The sequence below is a fragment of the Astatotilapia calliptera genome, chromosome 17 (assembly GCF_964374335.1).
Source record: "Astatotilapia calliptera chromosome 17, fAstCal68.1, whole genome shotgun sequence".
Lineage (NCBI taxonomy): Eukaryota > Metazoa > Chordata > Actinopteri > Cichliformes > Cichlidae > Astatotilapia > Astatotilapia calliptera.
Window position 1 is genome coordinate 18874656 of NC_137438.1, and position 20737 is coordinate 18895392.

The 20737-nt window shown below is 40.3% G+C and overlaps 1 protein-coding gene across 1 annotated transcript in view; it reads right to left on the reverse strand.

Annotated features, from left to right (window-relative positions):
* ptprb (protein tyrosine phosphatase receptor type b) overlaps nucleotides 1-20737 on the reverse strand; it is a 43441-nt gene that overhangs the window by 8007 nt on the left and 14697 nt on the right. Inside the window, exons 11-32 of the mRNA XM_026146467.2 lie at nucleotides 19904-20173; nucleotides 19720-19778; nucleotides 18601-18805; nucleotides 18399-18496; nucleotides 17886-18051; nucleotides 17675-17805; nucleotides 15812-15959; nucleotides 15459-15728; nucleotides 15013-15188; nucleotides 14757-14907; nucleotides 14405-14505; nucleotides 14014-14179; nucleotides 13648-13929; nucleotides 7201-7479; nucleotides 5025-5174; nucleotides 4787-4926; nucleotides 4298-4434; nucleotides 4095-4201; nucleotides 3685-3790; nucleotides 2185-2265; nucleotides 936-953; nucleotides 730-811 (exon numbers count right to left, since the gene is read on the reverse strand). Coding sequence (XP_026002252.2) covers nucleotides 730-811; nucleotides 936-953; nucleotides 2185-2265; nucleotides 3685-3790; nucleotides 4095-4201; nucleotides 4298-4434; nucleotides 4787-4926; nucleotides 5025-5174; nucleotides 7201-7479; nucleotides 13648-13929; nucleotides 14014-14179; nucleotides 14405-14505; nucleotides 14757-14907; nucleotides 15013-15188; nucleotides 15459-15728; nucleotides 15812-15959; nucleotides 17675-17805; nucleotides 17886-18051; nucleotides 18399-18496; nucleotides 18601-18805; nucleotides 19720-19778; nucleotides 19904-20173 — 3323 coding nt within the window. The remainder of the gene's footprint in view (nucleotides 1-729; nucleotides 812-935; nucleotides 954-2184; nucleotides 2266-3684; nucleotides 3791-4094; nucleotides 4202-4297; nucleotides 4435-4786; nucleotides 4927-5024; nucleotides 5175-7200; nucleotides 7480-13647; nucleotides 13930-14013; nucleotides 14180-14404; nucleotides 14506-14756; nucleotides 14908-15012; nucleotides 15189-15458; nucleotides 15729-15811; nucleotides 15960-17674; nucleotides 17806-17885; nucleotides 18052-18398; nucleotides 18497-18600; nucleotides 18806-19719; nucleotides 19779-19903; nucleotides 20174-20737) is intronic.

Genomic DNA, 20737 nt, shown 5'->3' on the forward strand with positions numbered 1-20737 from the left:
GAAAAGCAGTGCCATTCCTCATCAGAGTCATGGTACATTACTTGACCTTTAAGTTTCAGAGAAGCAATGATTGAAAAGCAAAATGGTTCTGAAAAGGCGGGCAAGTCAAACCAACAGCCAACTGGCATAAGCATGAGCCCAGAACAAGCAGTTTGATTTGCTGTGAAGTTGGTACACAATTGGAAGACTTTCAAGGTTTTTGAGTGTAAGATGGGTGTCCAAAACCCAGAGTTATTCCAACAGAGTGATCTGATGTTATTCAACTGAACTGCGAAGCACTTTGATGCAGTTTAAAAGACCTATTTTGTTTTATTTTATCAGTGACTGTATATCACAGAAGTACTTGTTTTTTTTAATTTACCTGATTTAATTTAAGTTCATTTGTTGTTATTAATACCCACACAGTCAAAGGGACTGTGTGGGTATTAATTTTTCCTTATTTTATAGTTTTAAAGGTGCTCAATGATGTCAAGAGAGTGAGCCGTGTTTGGTGAGGAAATAAATGGCTGCACCCGTTAGAGACTCTTCTGTCATTCTTAATGCCAGGGGCTGCTACAACAGTGATTTAATATTATTAATATGCAAAACCTCTGGTAAAAGAAACAGTGTGTCTTTCTGTCTTCCTGAGATTTAACACTCCAAATGAAAACTGAAGACATGCCCAACAAACAAATAGTATGATTGATCAGGTTCTTGAACACACTTTTGTAATAATTTTCATACACTTACCTCAAACTCTTCAGAAAGCAAGTAGTTGGAGTCGGCCTGCAGCTTGGTCAGATGCGACTCGAAATGGCCCGCTTTGATAGGACTGAACAGAGAAAGATAGACAAATACTCAGCAAAAGGTATATACTGGAGGTAGAGTGGTGATTTTTAGCCATTTCAACAAATTAATTACATACAAAGTTTCAGAAATAAAGCCTAAACTCTCACCTGGTGATCCGACGGTTACTGCAACAGAAGATTAAAAAATTGAATTAATTCATGTGACAGTACAATAAGGTGGTGAAACATAGGTTGGTTTATAAAGGTGGGTAATCAACTAGACAGTAACACAAACATAATACAGGAGTGAAAATGATACATTATGTATAGTTTTATCGCCTCTTGTAACATTATGCAGTAAGAAGAATACAATATGGTTCTGTTATAGCAATATTTCCAGTCTAGTAGACAGTCAAAACATCTCTATTATTTAATTCTTTATCTATTACTTAATTGTGTTGGTGAAGTCTTTATCAAAGAAAAAGCTGCATGTAACAGTCCAAAATGTATGCTCTCCTAGAGCTTTCTTTTTCTAAAACAGTCCAGCGAGCTGGATTGGAGTCCTTGTTGTGCTAATTCTGGCCCCTGGGCCTTACATTTGACACCCTTGTTCTAAAATGTCATTGACTGTGATTTTATGCAAAAGTGGGGTTTAATTTAATCATCTATAATTTAGCTGGTTCAATCAACACTTAAAACATCTCATATACTCAGTCAAAGAAAACCTTACATTTGTGACCTTAAAGTCATTTTAATTCATGGCCCACAAGCTGAGGTGGGCTGGCCTATCCTGTGACAGAATGATGGACAGGCTGAGATGTCTGACAGACGTGTAATATGAAAGATACCACAACAACAGCCTATTTTTACACATTCGGTGGGTTTAAAACACTTGCGTCTAATCACATTACTGCAATTTACACGCCTTGCAAAGCTGTCCCGTAAGCTGAATTGGACCCTCTGGTCGGTTCTGGCCTAAATAATGCAGGAATTTTTCATCTGCGATTTGTTTCCAAGTGAATTTGAGATCTGATAATCACTGCTACCAGCAAACACAGAAGAGCATCGTCTTTATGTCCAGTTAAAAAACACGCTGTAACTGTAAGCTGGGGTCATTTATGAAGCACAGAGAAGCTTTGTTTCTACGCTCTGTTACATTTGTGGTTGATGAGCTGTGGCCAATATACAAATGTATGCAGACACACACACACACACACACACACACTAATTAACAGATGCTGCGGCCTGTGGTGGGTGAATGATGAGGTAATCTGAGAGAGGGAGCGAGCACTTTATTGGAAACTAATTCTTCTTCACACACTCACATATTGGACGTGGGAGGTGTTGGAAACTAATCTCTCCCTCTCTCACGTACTGAAGAAGAATAATTATAGATGTGCCGCGCGCACAAACTTACCTCCGGACGCCCATATACATCCCTGAAGTTGGAACTTCTTTCCACATGCTCATCCTCACCACCGGGTTCTCCTGCACAGCCCTACACAGAAAATATCAGCACTGATTAGGAACATTAAGATCAAAGAGTTAAACCAATGAAAACATTTGAGCCGTGCCCTCTACGCTAATAAACATGTTCACCAAATCACAACTAATTAACTCTGTAAATTAGCTTAACAGCTAAATGACTGTGAGAAAACTGATGTGACATTTTGGAGCTAATTTTCTGTTCAGGGCTCTGTTGTGGGGCCATAAATGTTACATAAAGTCATGAAGCCAGTCGGAAATTTCACACTGATGCCACAGAGACAACGCCCCATCCAGAGTTAGTGGCATTGATGGTGTAGTATTAAAAAAGAAATGTGTGTTATCTCAGATATGCTTTAAAAAGCTGTTAAAGTGTCCATCATTTTGACTTATACAAGAGGAAATCTGCAAACAGAAGAACAGATTCAACTTAAAGGTAAAAAACTCTAAGCTGTAGTTAAAAAAAAGTTTACTATTCTGTTCTTAGTCTGAAATAGAAAAACTTTTAAACTTAGCCAAATTATATTCTCCTTTTTCTTTGCACAATCTTAAACTGTCAGATGGTCCAAACAAACATGATGGTAAATGGTCTGTATTTATATAGCGCTTTACTAGTCCCTAAGGACCCCAAAGCGCTTTACATATCCAGTCATCCACCCATTCACACACTGGTGATGGCAAGCTACATTGTAGCCACAGCCACCCTGGGGCGCACTGACAGAGGCGAGGCTGCCGGACACTGGCGCCACCGGGCCCTCTGACCACCACCAGTAGGCAACAGGTGAAGTGTCTTGCCCAAGGACACAACGACCAAGACTGTCCAAGCCGGGGCTCAAACCGGCAACCTTCCGATTACAAGGCGAACTCCCAACTCTTGAGCCACGATCGCCCCACATGACCACAGGTTCAAATAATGAAGTAAGTGTTTGAAAACGGTAGAAGCCAGCAATCCAGTGTTTGGATCTCAGCCTAATCCGGCTTCATCAACAACTTTTCCTATATTTCACTTTGTTTTTAACTTCACTACAAACTCTGGCTTTCCCGCTTTGTTCTGATCGGTTTAACATTTGTTTTGAAGATTATGTAATCTGTTGTTATATTAATATTTCCCCTCTGTGTCTATCTCTGCTCCACTCCGTGTGTGAGGAAGTGCACTCAACGTGAAACTGTGAGCAGGGAAAGGATGCGCTAACATGACCAACTGGAGTTCAGCACCTTCATAAGTCTCTAAGAGAAAAAAACCTAGATGATTTAATTTGAAAATCATTCAAATACACAGCTGTGTTTTAAACTCCCAAACACTGACTCATTCAAAGCTCCCGTAGTGGAGTTTCAGATTAAAGAGCAGGAAATGAGCAGCACATGTTTTGGCTGATCTTACACTTCCAAGCGTCCTTGAGGTAACTACAAGCAGAACACCTAGTGTACTCACACTTTGCGTAGCCTCTGTCTGTAGGCCAGCAGAGAGACGACTGCCACCATCATACCAATGAGGAACATGCCAGCACTCAGACCCTCCACCACACCACCTAGAGGCTCTGACAAAGAACAACACATATCGGGAGATAGCTGAGGTTAGACAGACCAGCTGTGATGTTTCAGCTTTTACTTCATGTGCCCTTGAGTGGAAGGTGTAGATAAAGCATCTGTGTCATATTAATGAGTCAAAACTCAAAGACAAATTTTTAAAAATTTAGATGAGATGGTCCCAAAAATTCATTAATTCTACTCATTGCTATCCTTAGTTTACGGAAAAGTTAGGTTTGGTTAAACTCAGGTAAGATTTTTATAAGAAAAAGAATAAAATCTTTAATCATCAGTGAAAATGGTCGGCCGTCTCACCTGCGTGCGTCCGGAGTGGCTCTGACAGGTAAGTGTCAGTGAAGAGTGGCTGAGAAAACTCTCTGTGGTTCTCGTCAAACAGTCGGGTGAAGGCTCGCACGCTTAGCCTGCGCGAGCAGACACACACACACATACACGGTCAGTAGCTGAGGGGAGGTGTTTCTGTGCTCAGTGGCACTTCAGCAGCATCAGTTTCTCATTACCTGTATGATGTTTTGGCTTTCAGCGGCCCGTCACAGAAGGCACCGTAGCTGTCACTCAGATAGAGGTCACCGTCATGGTAATGATCACAGGATCCCCCCAACCGGTCTCCTCCTGCGCCCAGGTTCACCTCCACCACCTGATCAGGTATTGATTGACCACATTAATATATTGACAGATATACAACCAGCACAGTTCTTATTCAGAGGGTGACTGTGATCATTTTTTTAACTTCTTCACTTTTTTAAAAATTATCTTAAAAAATGTAATAAAATTAAATATTTTAATTCTAATGTCTTAAATTTTAATTATGCAAATAAACAATAAATAAAAATGTTCTTCGTGAAGATCAGAATCTTGAGTTTAATCAGCACCTTTATAATGACTAAAGGTTTGGTTGTTTATGTCAAGTCTACAGAAAACAAATATTTTGTTTGCATTTTTAGAAAAGTTAGAAAAAGATCTATTTCAACATGTAATTTGCAGATTACCTGCCCAGCAGAACTCTCAGTGTCCTGTGGACAGCGGCTGGGGAAGTAGGCAGTCTGATAGGCTCTGACGGATGAGTTGCTGATGTAGTCGCGGTATGAGGGCAGTGGGTGGCGCTGTTCTGGCTGCAGCATTTCATTGGCTGTCAGAAGAGACAAAAAAACTTGTCTACCTCCAGTTTGTCTGTCTGGAAATGAATGTAAGTCAAAGTAATGTAAACATGTGTTGGTGTGTTTGTACCATCAGACTCGGCCACGATCACGGTGAAGTATTGGACGGCTCCGTTGGTGTCGCTGAACCAGGAGCAGTTAAAGCGAAACAGGATGGAGGATGACTTGATCTTCGATGACCTTTTGGTGACACATACACTTTGAGGTGGGACAGGAGGGCCTGAAAGGAGAGAGGACTGGTTAAACAAATATAAGTGCCATTTTGACTTTTTATTGAATATATTTTTAGCTCATAATAATTGCAGTAATCATTTTAAAAAATTAAGTTGGAATTTTTGTTTATTTTATCAAGATTTGGACATTTTATCAAGCTCAAACTATTTTATAACTGTGAAATTATCATATGACATACATGATTATTCATGGCATTTAAAAATATTGTAATATTAATTGCAAAATAAACAGCACATTGAAATGTTTTTTCTGAAAACTCTGAAACAAGAAATGTACAAAAGTTTATAAAAACAAAAATTCTCAAAAGAGAAAAACAATATTATGCTTCCACAATCAGCACAATAGTATCACATGGTGATCATCACTACTAGTATACCACAACACTGTGAAAAGTATATAAAAATATAGTTTTGTTGTTTCTGAAGAAACTGGCTTTTCCAGTTTCCATTCGCTCTTTCTCCCAGTTTCATCCTTAGCTTTCTCTCTTCCTGAAATGCCACCTATAAAAAACTTGTGGATTTTCTGCCTTTTTCTGTTTCCAGTGCGCTTGTGTCAGGATGATTTATAATGCAACACAAGCACAAAGAGGGAGGAAGAGATGGACGTGAACTAAGGGGGGACAAAGAGAAGAAAGGAAAAGGTTTTAGCAGAGGAGAAAAGTTTCCAGAGTGTTTGGGGTCATGGTGACTTTTTCAAAAAGGGCAAAGAGAAAAATAAAGTGACACTTCAAAGATTAAGAACCTGTGTGTGTGTCTCCTTCCTTCATTATGAACACACACACACACACACACACACACACACACAAAAGTTCCCTTCTGTTGTTTATTTTTTATTGTAGCAGGAGTTGACTGCACCAGATGTTCAAACTCGGCCTAGTTAGATAGAATCATAGGAGGAAGTGTGCTATTTAGAGGTTTTAGACCCGTAATAAATTAAAGATAACGCCTTTTAGTTCCAATTCAGTGTAAGGTATAGCTACATACATATACAGCAGAAACAAATGGGTTTGACAGCAAACACGGAAAACCAGATGATGTCGAGTCAGATCCCTTCTGTTTCTCTCTGGCACCCATGACAGGATCATGAAGTCATGAAGTTGGCTTATTCAAATAAGAGCTGGGTTTTAGAGTGAGTGAACAATCAATCACAATTTAGTTTGCTTGTAAAATGACAAACGTGACCTTAAACCTGAATGTTATTAGTGAAAAAACTCATGGCGAGTTCCCTAAAATGTGAACCACAATCTGGGAGTGAATTATGGGTGGACAGCTGACGGGCAGCTGTGCCAAAGTCAGTGATGTAAAAAAAAATGTCTGCTGGACGCTTTTCTTGGACTTTCAAGTAAGGAGAAATCTGTTCACAAGAGCTGCTTTATGTTGCTTTAAGTTAGTCATGGGCTGCTAGTTTGACTCATGGTAACTGCTAATTGAGTATTTCTAGCTTGCCATGTGATTACTGGTTATTGTTGATGTGTCAATCACAGCAGTAAAGTCAAACATCAGTCACTGAATCCCGCCTTAGCATTCCACCCGCTCCTCCAAATGTGATTGTGTTTGGCTACAGAAACCCAAGATGGCAGTGGACATAAAGCTTAACTACAAGTTAAAAACATTTGAGCGTTTTTAAGGAATTAGTTCAGAAAAGTATAGAATAGTATAATGCCACTGAAACAGGTAAAGAAAACTGACTATGCACAAACTTGGAGTAAAGTCAGTCTTCAGTTCCCTCTTTGTTTCCCAGGTGAGCAGTCCTACTTAAACTGAGGTTTTATTTAAACAACCAAATCCAACACTTTACCTGAGGGGAATATTGGTGTGTGTATGTATGCTTGTCTATCTATCAATATGAGGACCAATGAAATTTAATGAAAAGTGAGGACTGTTCTGGGTCAGTCCTCACATGCTTAAAGGGTCTTAGTTCAGGGCTCAGGTCAAAAAGGATTAGGTCCAGGTTAGGTGCCTGAGACTGCCTTATGTAAATGAAGATCCTTGTAAGTGTGTGCTTAAACTCACGGTCGATCATAGTGACGGTGGTGTGTGTCACCGGCGGGCTCGTCTGTCCGGCTGATGACACTCTGACCGTCACAGAGTATTTCCTGTATGGCTCCAAGTGGTCCAGTGTCACCGCTGTGATGCCTCCCACTAGCTTCAATGCTGAGATCAGCTCCCGGTCATCGTAGCGCCGACACTCAACCTCGTAAGAGTCAAAGTCAGCGTGTGGAGGTGACCAGGAGCAAGAGAGGGAGGAAGAGGAGAGAGGGAAGCAGTGGATGGACTTTAGAGAAGATGGACCTAGAAAAGAGGAGATAAGGACACAAGGAGAGGAAAGAAGTATAGAAAAAATGAAGACAAGATGAGAAGAAAGATGATGAATGAAAAGTGACAAAAGGAGACAAAAAGAACAAGTCCAATGAACTTTCTGTTTCTCACTTTGCTTATTTTCAAGTTTGACCTTCATGAGTAAAATAAATTCCTTGTGGTGTTTATCTTTTCAAAACAGAGAGCGACAAGTCTGCTGCTGCGAAAGTCCCCATTTATTTTTCCTGATCAGATGATAGAATCACTCTTTAAGAGATGATGAATGTTCCTGAGGACAAAGACAGAGGCAAAGGACAACACATTTGTCATTTTTTGGGCTGGGAGCAGACAGAAGATAGAAAAATAAGATGGAACTTTTGTATTCAAGAGGTGAAAATAAGGGCCTTTGATCTGTAAACATAAGCTAATTATGACATAATTATTGTACTACAAAATTATTTGGGTTAAAACTCCTGTGAGTACAACAGATAAATAGATAAAATCAGCACTAATCTGACTGCCCCCTCTTACATTAGCCAAACCAAATAAGTGAATATTTTGCTGAGATTAATTCATTCTTATTTCATTTGTGCTCATTTCTGCTGACCAGTTTTTGATTGGTTATTTCATGCAGTTTAACGGTTAGTAGTTGTTGAAATTCATTCGATTTGGGTAAGAGAAGAAAGCAGGCTGAGTCCGGGTAGGTGTCAAAAATAGTGATCTTTATTTTACACACTTTCAGTGTGGGAAGAAAACTTGCAATACAATCTTCTGCGAATGGACCGCTCCCCATCCTTATATTACCCTGATGACGTCACAGTAAGATCTTACTGGAAATGATAACCGTTCCCCACACTCAAAAAGTTCTCCTTATATAGACATCAACTGCTACTTTAGAGAAAAACAAGTGTGTATTGTGTTGTGCAGTTTTGTGAAAGTATGTACAAAGAGAGACTGTCCTAAGACGACCTCCCTGTCCTTACTTAGTGTGTGTGTGAACGTGCGTGTTTTACATAACTATGTGCATGTTGTTATTTATGGAACGCCAGGACTGCCATAATGAATTAATTAAATACACCATTAAATAATTAATTAAATGTGTCAATAATTAATTAAAATTGGAATTAATTAATTAAATAAATAGTTATGACACATGTAATTAATTAATTATTGACACATTTAATTAATTATTTATATATTTCACATTTTAATTAATTATTGACACATTTAATTAATTAATTATTGACACATTTAATTAATTATTTATGTATTTCACATTTTAATTAATTATTGACACATTTCATTAATTATTGACACATTTAATTAATTATTTAATGATATATTTATTTATTTCATTTTGGCAGTCCTGACGCCTGGCTCTCATCATGAAATAATTTTATCTGTCAGCCTCACCCATCAAACTCAGGGGGCGGGGTTAACGCTGATCGAGTCAAAACCATTGCTTTGGCCTGGTGGCCATTGTTTCTAGCACACAACAACCGGCATGTGGAAGCTAACAGAACTGAGCTTTGAAAAACCCTGTTTGTGTGTTACCAAATACCGTTTTAATATTTTTTTAGCCGAGAATGTAGTGGTTTAATCTTCATGTGTCTGGTCGGTTTGTCAAGATACAGCCTCTTTGCAAAAGTGTTTCGATGATTTCGGAGATGTCTGCCCAGTCTCACGGCAAAGCGTGGGATAGACCCGCTCGCCTCGCAAGCAATCCCACCGACAAAGCGCAGGCCCCGGTACACAGCTGTAGTAACCCCCGCTGACTTCTTTTACTGAGGTTATATTTATCGATGTTTTATTTCCTGATGTTCTTATGTGTCCTACGTGTTTCAATCGCCAATTCTGAATTATAACTAACATTAAAAACATGTTTAAGGAGGAGAGAGAGCAAATAAATCTGTTTAACATCTGATCTTTGGGTTTTTGTTCAGTAATCAGCGTCATCTGTGTATAAACACATAAAAGAGATAACGTTGGTGTTTCCGTCATGTAGTAACTGCTGGCTTTAACTGTACAAAGGTTGTTCGACACTATGAAACACATACAGACTTCATGATGTTCGGCTAATATTTTTATTGTGAATATTAATCATGCTGACCTCGCTCTGTACACCACGCAGCGAGGTCAGCATATCCACGATATCCTCAGCTCCATGAGTTAACACAAAGTTTCCCAGCTGACTATCTAACTGCCAACTATTCCAGAGATGTGAAAATATACAGCATAAAGAAAAGTGTAAGAGACTCAGCAGCAGATTAGAATAACAGTTATACATTTAATAAATCACCAAATGAATCCAAGAAACGAGCAAACCTGTTCCGACAATTTGAATTTGTATTCCCTCAGCTGCAGACTCGCTGCTGTTTAAATGTTTGAAAAGGAAGATTAGATATAAAAAACGTCAAACATAGACTCAGTCTGCCTTCACATTTGATATGAGGCCAGCACGTATAGTGGCCTCAGCAGGCTATTACTGAAATACACGTGCTATATCATAAACTATGATATAAACAGGGAGGTCCTATTAACATGTTTAGTTTTAAAGGACAAAGGAGCCTTTTGTCAAGAACCGAAGTTCAACACACAAGCTGGACCCAGGAGCAGAACACACACACAGCGGTACGAGAGAAAAAATAAACTTTATTATAACTGAGAGTGTCCCGGGAGAGTAGAAGGGAGAAAACGCACGGAACCAGAGAAACCGAGGGACCGGGAGAAGAATCGCGCAGGAAACGCCGAGAGCGGGACCGTGGGAGGGATGATAGCGGGGCCAAGGGAACCGGAGGGAGGGGTGAGGGTCCGTGGGGAGAAGCTCCAGAAAGGGCGAGGCGGCTGGGGTTGATCGTGATCCAAATTCTGGACAGGCAGGTGGACAGGCTGGTGACTCAAAACACGCCGAGCAGTGATCGCTGAAGGACGATTACGGACTGGCGTGGAGCAGCAGGCTGGGCAGGATTAAATGGTCCACCTGGTGATCGCCTGGGATGGGATGCAGGTGTGGAGTCAGCGGCCACGCCCACGGGAGTGGGCATCCCATCAGCACCTCAGACGCCAGGCCGCGGACCATGACACCTTTAGTCTCATTCATGAGCAGTATTAGTTTTCTTCTAACATCCAGAAGTCTGCACAATGTGTTTCATAGTTTGTAACAAGCCTTTGACAGGTAAACATAACATGACCGAAAAAGCAAAAAAAAAGCAAAAAAAAGAGAGAGAGTGTTGACATAAGAAGAGAAAATTCTCTCAATTATGGAGACAGGCAAATGGTTCATTTATGTTTGTGTGTTTATTCCTCCCTAAATATCGTCGGTGAAGTTCGCCATGCATGTCAGATTTTCCTGCGCATTTTTATACCTCTGCCAACAGAGAGAGAGAAAAAATCACATTCTAACAGACAGCTGGTGCTTAGAATACAGTTGAATAACTATTAAAAAACAGATGATATTTAGATGATAGTTCAGTCTAACACATGTGCCAGTGAACCATTAAACGTCTGTGAAACTATGCAGTTATGAAACGTAACTTTAACCTCAGCCAAACCGATTTGCTCAGTTGTAAATAAAACAGCGAAGTAAACGTGACCCGACAGACAGAACCTGAGTGAATGAAGTCCAGCGTTTAACCACTGAGAGCTAAAACTCAGCTGAGGTTTGAAAGCTGTGTGCCGGTGATTGGACATCAGCCGCTGATAAAGCTGTTCGCCTATAAAGTGCTCTGTAAGGAAACGAGCTCCAGCAGCTCTGCGCTCGGGGAAAACACTATATTTACTTATCTTGTGCAGAAAAATGCGCTGACATTGCGTTATATCGAGCACCGGCTGCCCGGTTAAACTGTGACTATCACCAGGTAACGTAGGCGTGTTTCTTGAATTAGCAGCAGGTGTTAAACAGCTGACAGGTGAGGAGGAGGATGCATGCAGATAAACTGAGGGTCTGCTGAGCTGATCGCTGGTTTCGTGAGAAAAATGTCAGCTCGTTCTTTATGTTACAGAAGCACAGAGACACAAGACCAGGCGGAAAGAGACGATCGTTCGGTGAAAATGAGAATCTGCGAATGCAACATGTGGAACACGGAGAGTGGAATATGTAAACAAACCGGTTAACGTACCCCCTGGGTGCACTCTGCATGCTAATTGTTAGCAGAGCTAGTGAAATCTCTGAAAACATCTGAGCACTTTTGCAAACATGTTCTATGTTGACAACCTGACCAGACATACGTCGCGACATTCGCGGCTAAAACACTGTTAAAAGTGTAGCTGGTGACAGAAAAACGGGGTATTTTAAAACTACACCACCACCATTGCTGCCTGTGATTTGATCTGCATTCTGGGATAACTGGCTGCCCCAAGTCTACACAAGCAATCGATTTTCTAGGATCGACCTGTTTTGACTTACTTTGCACGGCAACCAATCAAATGTTAGAGAAGCTGCATGGGCAGCGTTAACCCCGCCCCCTGAGTTTGATGGGTGAGGCTGACAGATAAAATTATTTCATGACGAGAGCCAGGCGTCAGGACTGCCAAAATGAAATAAATAAATATATCATTAAATAATTAATTAAATGTGTCAATAATTAATTAAATGTGTCAATAATTAATTAAAATGTGAAATACATAAATAATTAATTAAATGTGTCAATAATTAATTAATTAAATGTGTCAATAATTAATTAAAATGTGAAATACATAAATAATTAATTAAATGTGTCAATAATTAATTAATTACATGTGTCATAACTATTTATTTAATTAATTAATTCCAATTTTAATTAATTATTGCCACATTTAATTAATTATTTAATGGTGTATTTAATTAATTCATTATGGCAGTCCTGGCGTTCCATAGTTATTCGCCTGAATATGTCCAAGTGACTGGAACAGGCCCTGCTGGACCCACCAGATCGAGTGGTGTAAATACACTAATGGACAACAGCTTAAGCAGATAGAAAGAATAATACAGAACAACAATAGACTGATTAAAGTTATGATAATCTGTATGCATTAATATCTGCTCAGATTAACATAGATATAATTCAAAGATTATTCTGTCAACTGATTCAACAATGGTAAATGATTAATCAATGATAGGTCTGATTATAACTGTGACCATAAGAATACAAAATAAAATATCTCTTGTCCACATAGTCATTATAACTTAAATCAATATGAATCCATGATTCAGTGAAAGTGTACACAGGTTACATGTAGAGACAGCGTCTATCAATGTCCTCCAAGCCTTTTTGAAATGTTAAAAATAATGGCAAACGATTAAAGGTAATAACAAAAGCTTCAAGCTGTTCCGTTATCATCTTTAAACATTTAAAGATGGATTGATACTCTGCTTTTTGGTTGTAAAAATAGTTTTCGGGCTTTGGGGTGCACTCGCCTGGGTCTGTATTCAGTGAAGAATGAATACAACATACCTCTGATAAACAGACATTACTTGCATTCAGTTGTTTTTCAGAGGGATTTTTTGAGCCTTTTCCTTTAAGTCGTCGTTACTCTTCTAATGATACACAGGGAACTTTTGGCCATGTACAGATCTAGCTTTTAATTTTGTACTTCCTGTCTGAGTGAACTCAAAATAAGGGCTTCTCTGTGGGTATTTATAAATGTGTTAAATACTTCATCACTTCGTCTGCTGGAAATTAAAAAAGGAAGCTGTGAAGAGAAACTGGGTCAGATATATATGTGACCTGGATATTTTTTATTCCTCTCCCTGATGGTTTCAGTCCCTGCAGCCAAAAACCCTCTGGACAAGCAGGATAGGATTAAAAATGGATTTAACTCCACAGAGAGACTCAGAGCCTCTGTTGTGCTGCCATCAAGTGGAATAAATTCATAAATGCAGCTGGTTTGTAAAATGCTTTTAAAGCTTTGGATCCTCTTCTTGTAAGCTGATAGTATTTTTTAATGTTTGCTCAAATTATCTATAAACATAAATAAAACCATAAAGATTGTCAAATGTGCGGTCAGAGGTTGATTAATCCTGATCTGATTAACAGAAAATGCAAGAAACATGCCAAAATTAATATGCAGAAAAATTTTCCACTAACAGGAAATATTAAGAGAGTAAGGTCAGTATAAATATGTCTGATTAAATACTCGCACAGTAGTAATTGATTTATTTTTCTTCCTTTAGGTTCCCCCTACTTGTTCTTATGTTCCTCTGGATTGGCTGGCTCCTGACTGTTGGTCCACCTTTGGCTCCGCCCCCACTAGTAGTCATCAGAGTGAAGTTGTACTCTCGCCCTGGAAACATCCCGCCCACAATGCAGCTGGTCAGATGGGTTTGTGTGACCGTCAGCTGATCAGGAGGAGTCCACTGCAGACTGAAGTTACTGTAGTCTCCTTTGGTGGGAACAGCCCACAACAGCTCTATTGTGTCATTGCTTGGGCCTTGTTTGACGGACAGGTGGGCAGGCGGTTGGGGAGCTAGGGAAAAAAAAGTAATCAAAATAATTTGGCATTTAAACTACATCAAAAAAATGTGCTTGTGTGTATTTTCATTTCACTCACAGGTGCGCCCAAATGCTGAAACATTATTGGTCAAATCTCCACTGTGCGTGATAACCTCAGCATGGTACAGTCTACCAGGGACCAGCGCAGTGAAGGTGTGACTTGTGTGCTCCGCACCAAGAGTCTGGGCTCCCAGGATGGATCCAGAAACATCGTACAACACCACCTTACGTAACAGGGAAACAAACAAATCAGCATGAGATTCTAATTGAGAACTCCACTGAAATTTTTTCTGTTTTAAAATCGGAGAGTCACGGGGAGGAATTTTAATTCTAAACCATAAAGACCGAACTCTGCAAAACATGGCTAGTGGGATTTATTTTTTTGTGGACTGAAGGAGGAGGTCATGTTTGCAACAGTTTAACTGCAGATATCACAGAGATACATTTACCTCATAACTGCTAAAGCTTCCCTCTCCATGGTGCCAGCTGACTCCCAGTCTGTCCGTCCATCCTGAACTCTCCACCTGTAGAGATGAGACTGGAGATGGGACTGCAGAGCAGAGGGGGGACAAAAAGGAAGAAGACATTTTAACAATGTGACTGAGGTAAGTGAAATGAGAAGAAACAGAAAGAAGAAAAATTTAAGAAAATAGCAAGGAAAGATGGAAGAGGAGAAACTATCTGACTAAATGCCGAGAACGTGGAAAAAATATCTTGAAGGTGAGAAAAGATGAGGACAGAATAAAATGAAGGCTAAGCGATGGCTGTGATGTTTGTATCCATACAACAGCACTGACTGACCGGTTCTGGCCAGCACAGATGATTCGCTGCTCATGTCTCTGCTCCAGCTCACCACCTGCAGCTTGTACAGACTGCCTGCTCTCAGCCCAGAGAACACACAGCTGTCTGCAGCCGAGCCCACCTTCTGCAGGTCCACCTGTTCACCTGCATTCTGAAGAACACACAGCGCACATTAACACGATGAAACTTAGCAAGAACTTAGCTTAGAAACTTAGCTTAGCATGAACATCAGGAAACATGTGAATGTTGATCCCACCGTGTGATGATCCCTCCTGCTCCCAGGAGAGCCCTGCCTGTGATTGGTGGTCCCCTCAGAGATGCTGTACAGGGTCAGGTCATAGATGTCAACATGGCCATCGGATGGACGCCAAGAGAAGGAGAGAGAGGAGGTGTTGGCTGAAATGACCAATAGATTACTGACGGCAGCGGGACCTGAAGAAGAAAGGATTCACCTTGGGTCAAAGTGTGCATTTACAGGAGGTTCTTTCAGGAGGTTCTTTAGTGAAAATACTTCTTTTGACATGGGAGTCTATGGGGCCTGAATGACTGCTGGAGCCTCTAGTGGATGTCACAGAAACTGCAGGGTTTCAACACTTTAAAAAAAAAAAACATGTAGCAGAAGAGTCATAGTTGTATCATAACTAGTTTTATACGTCATTAACGATCCGTCCTCTTAGTAAAAACTTCTAAATTGCGACTTACGTGTTTGCCCCTCTGCGCTTGCCTCCAGTGACGGCACGCCACCACTCAGCGTTACGACCCTCACGCGATACCACTTCCCTGACGTCAGACCTTCCAGAAGCTTGCTTCGACTCTCGGCTGCGACCGTTCTATTGATCACCACAATGCCGGCCTCGTCCAGCAGCTGCAGGCTGTAGCTGTCATATGCGCCCACTGGTTGCTCCCAGCTGACGGTGAGGCTGTGGGTGGTGTGATCATTATCAGCCTGGAGGGCTGTGACTCTGGCTGGAGCTGTGGTGAAGGAGAGAATTTACCTATGTTCAGTCTGCACTGATCTAAATGACAAAACTCTAATAATCTGTCAGGTGCCTTACCTGTCCTGCCTGTGGCTGTGTTGCTATTGCTTAGCTTCCCACTCATCGATTGGACAGTGATGGTGTAAAGGTGACCTGGGGTCAGCTCTAAAAAGTCCAGGGTGGTGACATGTTTGGGAACAAGACGAGTGTCGATAATGACTCCGTCCTAAAGACAGAAAGTTGAGAGAGAAGTCTTAAGTCGTCTGTTACTCCACCACCTCCGCATCCCTTCATTATACGGTCTGAACATCACCTATTCACAGTGTTGGGGAGTAACGGAATACATGTACCGCCGTTATGTATTTAAAATACAAAATATGAGTAACTGTATTCCGTTAAAGTTAGCGTTTAAAAAGGTGGTATTCAGAATACAGTTACTTTGTTGAAATAAATGGATTACACTGCGGTACTTTCCTGTTTCTTTTTGTCACGGGTCAGGACTGTTTGGGTTTTGTTTGACAGCTACGTTCTGTTGTTCCAGGCGGCAGCGTTACGGTTGCCATGGTTACAGTGCGACGCTCTCTCTCTCTCTGCGACTGTGTGTTTCCTGGGTGAGAGAGCGCCTTTTCGTTGTTGTTGTTGTTGTGCTAAGCTAACAGGCAGAATGCTACAAGCATAGCTCTAAAGAATGTAGCATCATGGGCAGTGTAGTCCGTGTTGCAGGGAGAATGGACTGCCATACACGTTATGGGTCTGTGAGCACGAGGAGGGAGAAAAAGGGGAGTGGAAAGGTACGAGTTATCATCGAGGAAAAACGGGAGCTGGAAGCATGTAAATATAATAATAACCACTTCAGCCAAGAAGAGTGCCTGACGAGCCCAGTTGTAAGTAAGCTATTAGGACTCGACTGTACACCGTGTTCGTGTTTTCCGCCGAAAACAATAAGTTCCATTGGAGCAGTCTTTCAACGCCTCTCTCTTGTCTCTCGCAAGAAAAGTTGACCCACACAACAAAGTAAAGCTATTTTTCGGCTACGAGCCGACAGGGACCCCACCGTATTAGTCAGAGGTCCCTTTACTACAGTTCGGAGTCGCGGACCTTCAGTAATAGTAATAAATCATATAGCAATAGTACATTCATGTTGTTGTAAAAAGCATGATAATAGATTAAATGGTAAATGGCCTGTATTTATATAGCGCTTTACTAGTCCCTAAGGACCCCAAAGCGCTTTACATATCCAGTCATCCACACATTCACACACTGTAATCCAAAGTATTCAGAATACGTTACTGTCATTGAGTAATGTAACGGAATACGTTACAGAATACATTTTGGGGCATGTATTCTGTATTCTGTAATGGAATACATTTTAAAAGTAACCTTCCCAACACTGCCCATTCATCAGTCGACCCAATGCGTACATGAGCTGCTCGTGTTGGTGTGGAACTGAAAGTACACACATTTTTAGATGTCTTTAATTTTTAATACATTTAATTTAAATTATGAGTTCATATGACTGCTGAATGTTTTGAGCTCAAACTAGGGTGTACTCATGCTGGGAATGTTTGCCTCGTACTGTCCTTTAGCACAATTATCCCTACACCCAGGCCCATGTTTGTTATTAAAGCAATTTTTACAGCAGAATGTTGATTTCCTGTCTGAGTTATATACCACACCCTGAACTGTCATCTCGTGCTTTGTTGTGTTTTTTTATACAAATAAAAACATTTCCATTATATTATACTTATACAGAACAGGTACAAAATCACACTGAACCTATTATTCCATCCAACTGTATACATTTCAAACTAATATGTTTATGATAAGTGTGAAACTTGCAGTGTTTCATATCAGATGCATTTTTATGAATTGCAGTTGAAGTTGGAATCAAAAAAGGGGTTAAACAAATCATGTGGTGAGGTGTCTTTGGTATTAACTTACCACGGTCAACAGGGACACAATGTACATGTCCAGGTCTCCTTCGCCAGGCATCCAGGAAGCCAAAAGTCCAGCAACAGAGTCAGTCAGACCAGGTTGTGGAACCAGGTGGAGGTTTCCTACAGCTCTGGGAACTGAAGACGAGATGGATTTACTAAACTTCAACCCAAGATGCTTGCAGTGAAGCTGTGAACATATACTCTGCATTTCTAACCTGTTCGCCCCTCAATGAACTCTGCTCTCTGATATGATCCACTGAATGTCGCCACCACAATCTTATAAAGCCGCCCAGGCGTCAAAGAGGTCAGCCGGTGTTGTCGCACCTCACCACCCAGCGTGACCGGAGGGAATACTCGAGAATCGTTGAAGAGCAGAGTGACCTGGGGGTACAGGAAGTGGTGCAGTGAGATGAGTTCATCCTCTGGGAAACAGGGGTTCAATTCATGTTTGATGATACATTTTAACATTGTTAAATCATATCAGTGGGAAAATGCACTTAGAATACTTCACTTACTCCGCAATTTTTAAGTAATTATAGTATAGTTATTTTAACCATAACCCTATTAAACATACTTAAAGTACCTGCTTACTCGATCATATTTTTAAATTCCCTCAGTAATATCTGAATTACAACACATTATAGCTGATACTGATTATTTAGACCGGTGTTCAGGTGTTTGTCTATGAATTACTAAATATTTTTTAAACAAAGTTTTGTGAAGCACACCTCATAGTAATCCACGTCTCCAGGGGCAGGGCTCCAGGTGATGTTCAACTTGTCGGTTCCTGCATTGCTGAGTAACAGATTCTGAACAGCTGCAGGAACTAAAATACAAAATTCATCCCAATCAGGAGAAATAACACACACAAAAAGAACTTTTCTGTAATATTACCATGTTAGGTCATTTTTCACGTTATCTCTCACTCACAGGTGCGTCCATCAGTGGAGATGCTGCTGACATAGTCTCCACTCCAGGTTTCCACAGTGACAGTGTAGAGTCTACCCGATGTCAGAGATGAGAAGACGCACTCGTTGTGTCCTGCTGAGACACTCTTATTCTGCAGCACGGTGTGATTGTAACGGATCAGAACCACGTAGCGGTCGAGAACCCCAGCCGCTTGGCGCCAGTACACCTGAAAGTATGACACAATATGATCACATAGTAATATTTAAAAATTTAAAGAATCAATCAATCAGCTTTATGACTCTCTGTTGGTTCTAGCTTTACTCTTATTTGTACGTTTGATAACTCCTTCACCCAAGTTAACTAAACCTAGTTATGGCTAGACCAGGTGCTCTAGTTCAAAGCTGATGGTGGGGTTCCTCAGGGCTTGGTACTTAGCTCATTTTTATTTTTAATACATATGTGCTCAGGCATGTTAGAGTAGTGCACATCATCAATGTTATGTAGATGACACCCACATCTATTACAGCTGTAATCCCGACACGAATAAAGTGTGCCACCTGTTTTGCAGACAACAGCCACTCCTGTTTTAGCTGTAACGGTTTGTGTAATGGGTGCTAATTTGTTCTCAATTAAGCCACCTAGAAATATTTGTTTTGATGATTATTCAGCCTTAAAACAGATAAGCCCCACATTAATTTTGGCTGTGACTCTTTTGTTATGTGTAAGATTAAAGTGTCTTAAAAACATGAAACATTTAATTAAAAATATATAGTTTATACAGAAATCCCAACACATTATTTGAGGGTAATTTAAAGTAGTGAGAAATTTCCTTTTAATCTACTTTTGTGTCTTGTCAAAAAAATGACACTTTTGCGACTTAATTCCTCTTAACAAATCCATAATTTAGTCTCTCAGAGCCTGAAGTCGCAACACAGGTTCAGAAGTAAAATCGTTTTTGGACTATCAAAAAAAAAAAACCCCAAACATTCAAATATCCCCGAAAGTTGTCTTTTTCTGAGATGTAGACCACTTAGGTGATCATTTCACTAAGAGAGCTTTAAAAAAACAAATAAAACAAGTAAAAAACTGCAACAGTAACACCACATTAAATTAAATGTTATTCTTGTTACACAGATATACCTTGAGGAAGTTGTCTCTTCCAGAGTGAACAGCTATTGGATTTTGCACAGTGGCTGGTTCTGCAAAATGGAACAAAAGACAAAGCAACAGAGATGTTTTAACTTAAGTACAAACAAAACTGGTAGATGGTAAAATAAACATAAACTCAGACAAATATAAGACTTTAAAAGGACTGGATTCTTACGTGTTCGAGCTAGGACGGTGGCGGAAGTCTCCAGGTCGCCACTCCTTGTTTTTATGACCACCGAGTAAAGCCGGCCAGCCTCCAGCGACCTGAATGAGCACTCAGGTGGTGAGGAGTGGGACACAACAAATTTATGTTTAGAAATTCCCTTCCTCTCCTCAAGGCAGACCAGGTAGCTGTCCACGACTCCTGACACAGGACGCCACGACACCTGCAGAGCATCAGACTTGCCGCCATTTGAAACAGTTATCTCAGACACAGGCTCCGGGGCTGAAAATAAAAATATAATTGTATCGTTTTTACTACAGTGTTAAATATTTGTAATATAGAGAATGAAATGAATGTATCTCTTTAAAAAAAAGTGCATAAATTGTAAATTCAAAAAAACATAAATAACCTTTATCCCCTTTGTTTCTCAAACTTTTCTTAAAAACAAACAATGAAAATTGCGTATGCCATTGCAGATACAGCAATGATGCCACTTACTGACCAATAGAAGGTTATTTGAGGGGATTGAGGGTGGAGTCAGGTTTTGTTTCTCTACAGTCTAAATACTGATTCGTTAGCAGGAGAACAATACAGACATTCACATCCAGAGGATTCTGAAAGTATCTGGAACATTCTATGGGAACACAGTACAGTAAGTGCTCTGAACAGGAAGTGTGTGTTTGCTTGTATAAGTGTTTATGTGAGATGTAATATGAGTCTTAGACTTTCTGAGGACATTTAAAAGACCAAATAATGCCAAATTTTGTCTTCACATTTAAACAGACCTTTAAAGGGTCACTGCTGAGTCCAGACTTAGTTATGGCTCAGATTGAATTTTAGGTTTTG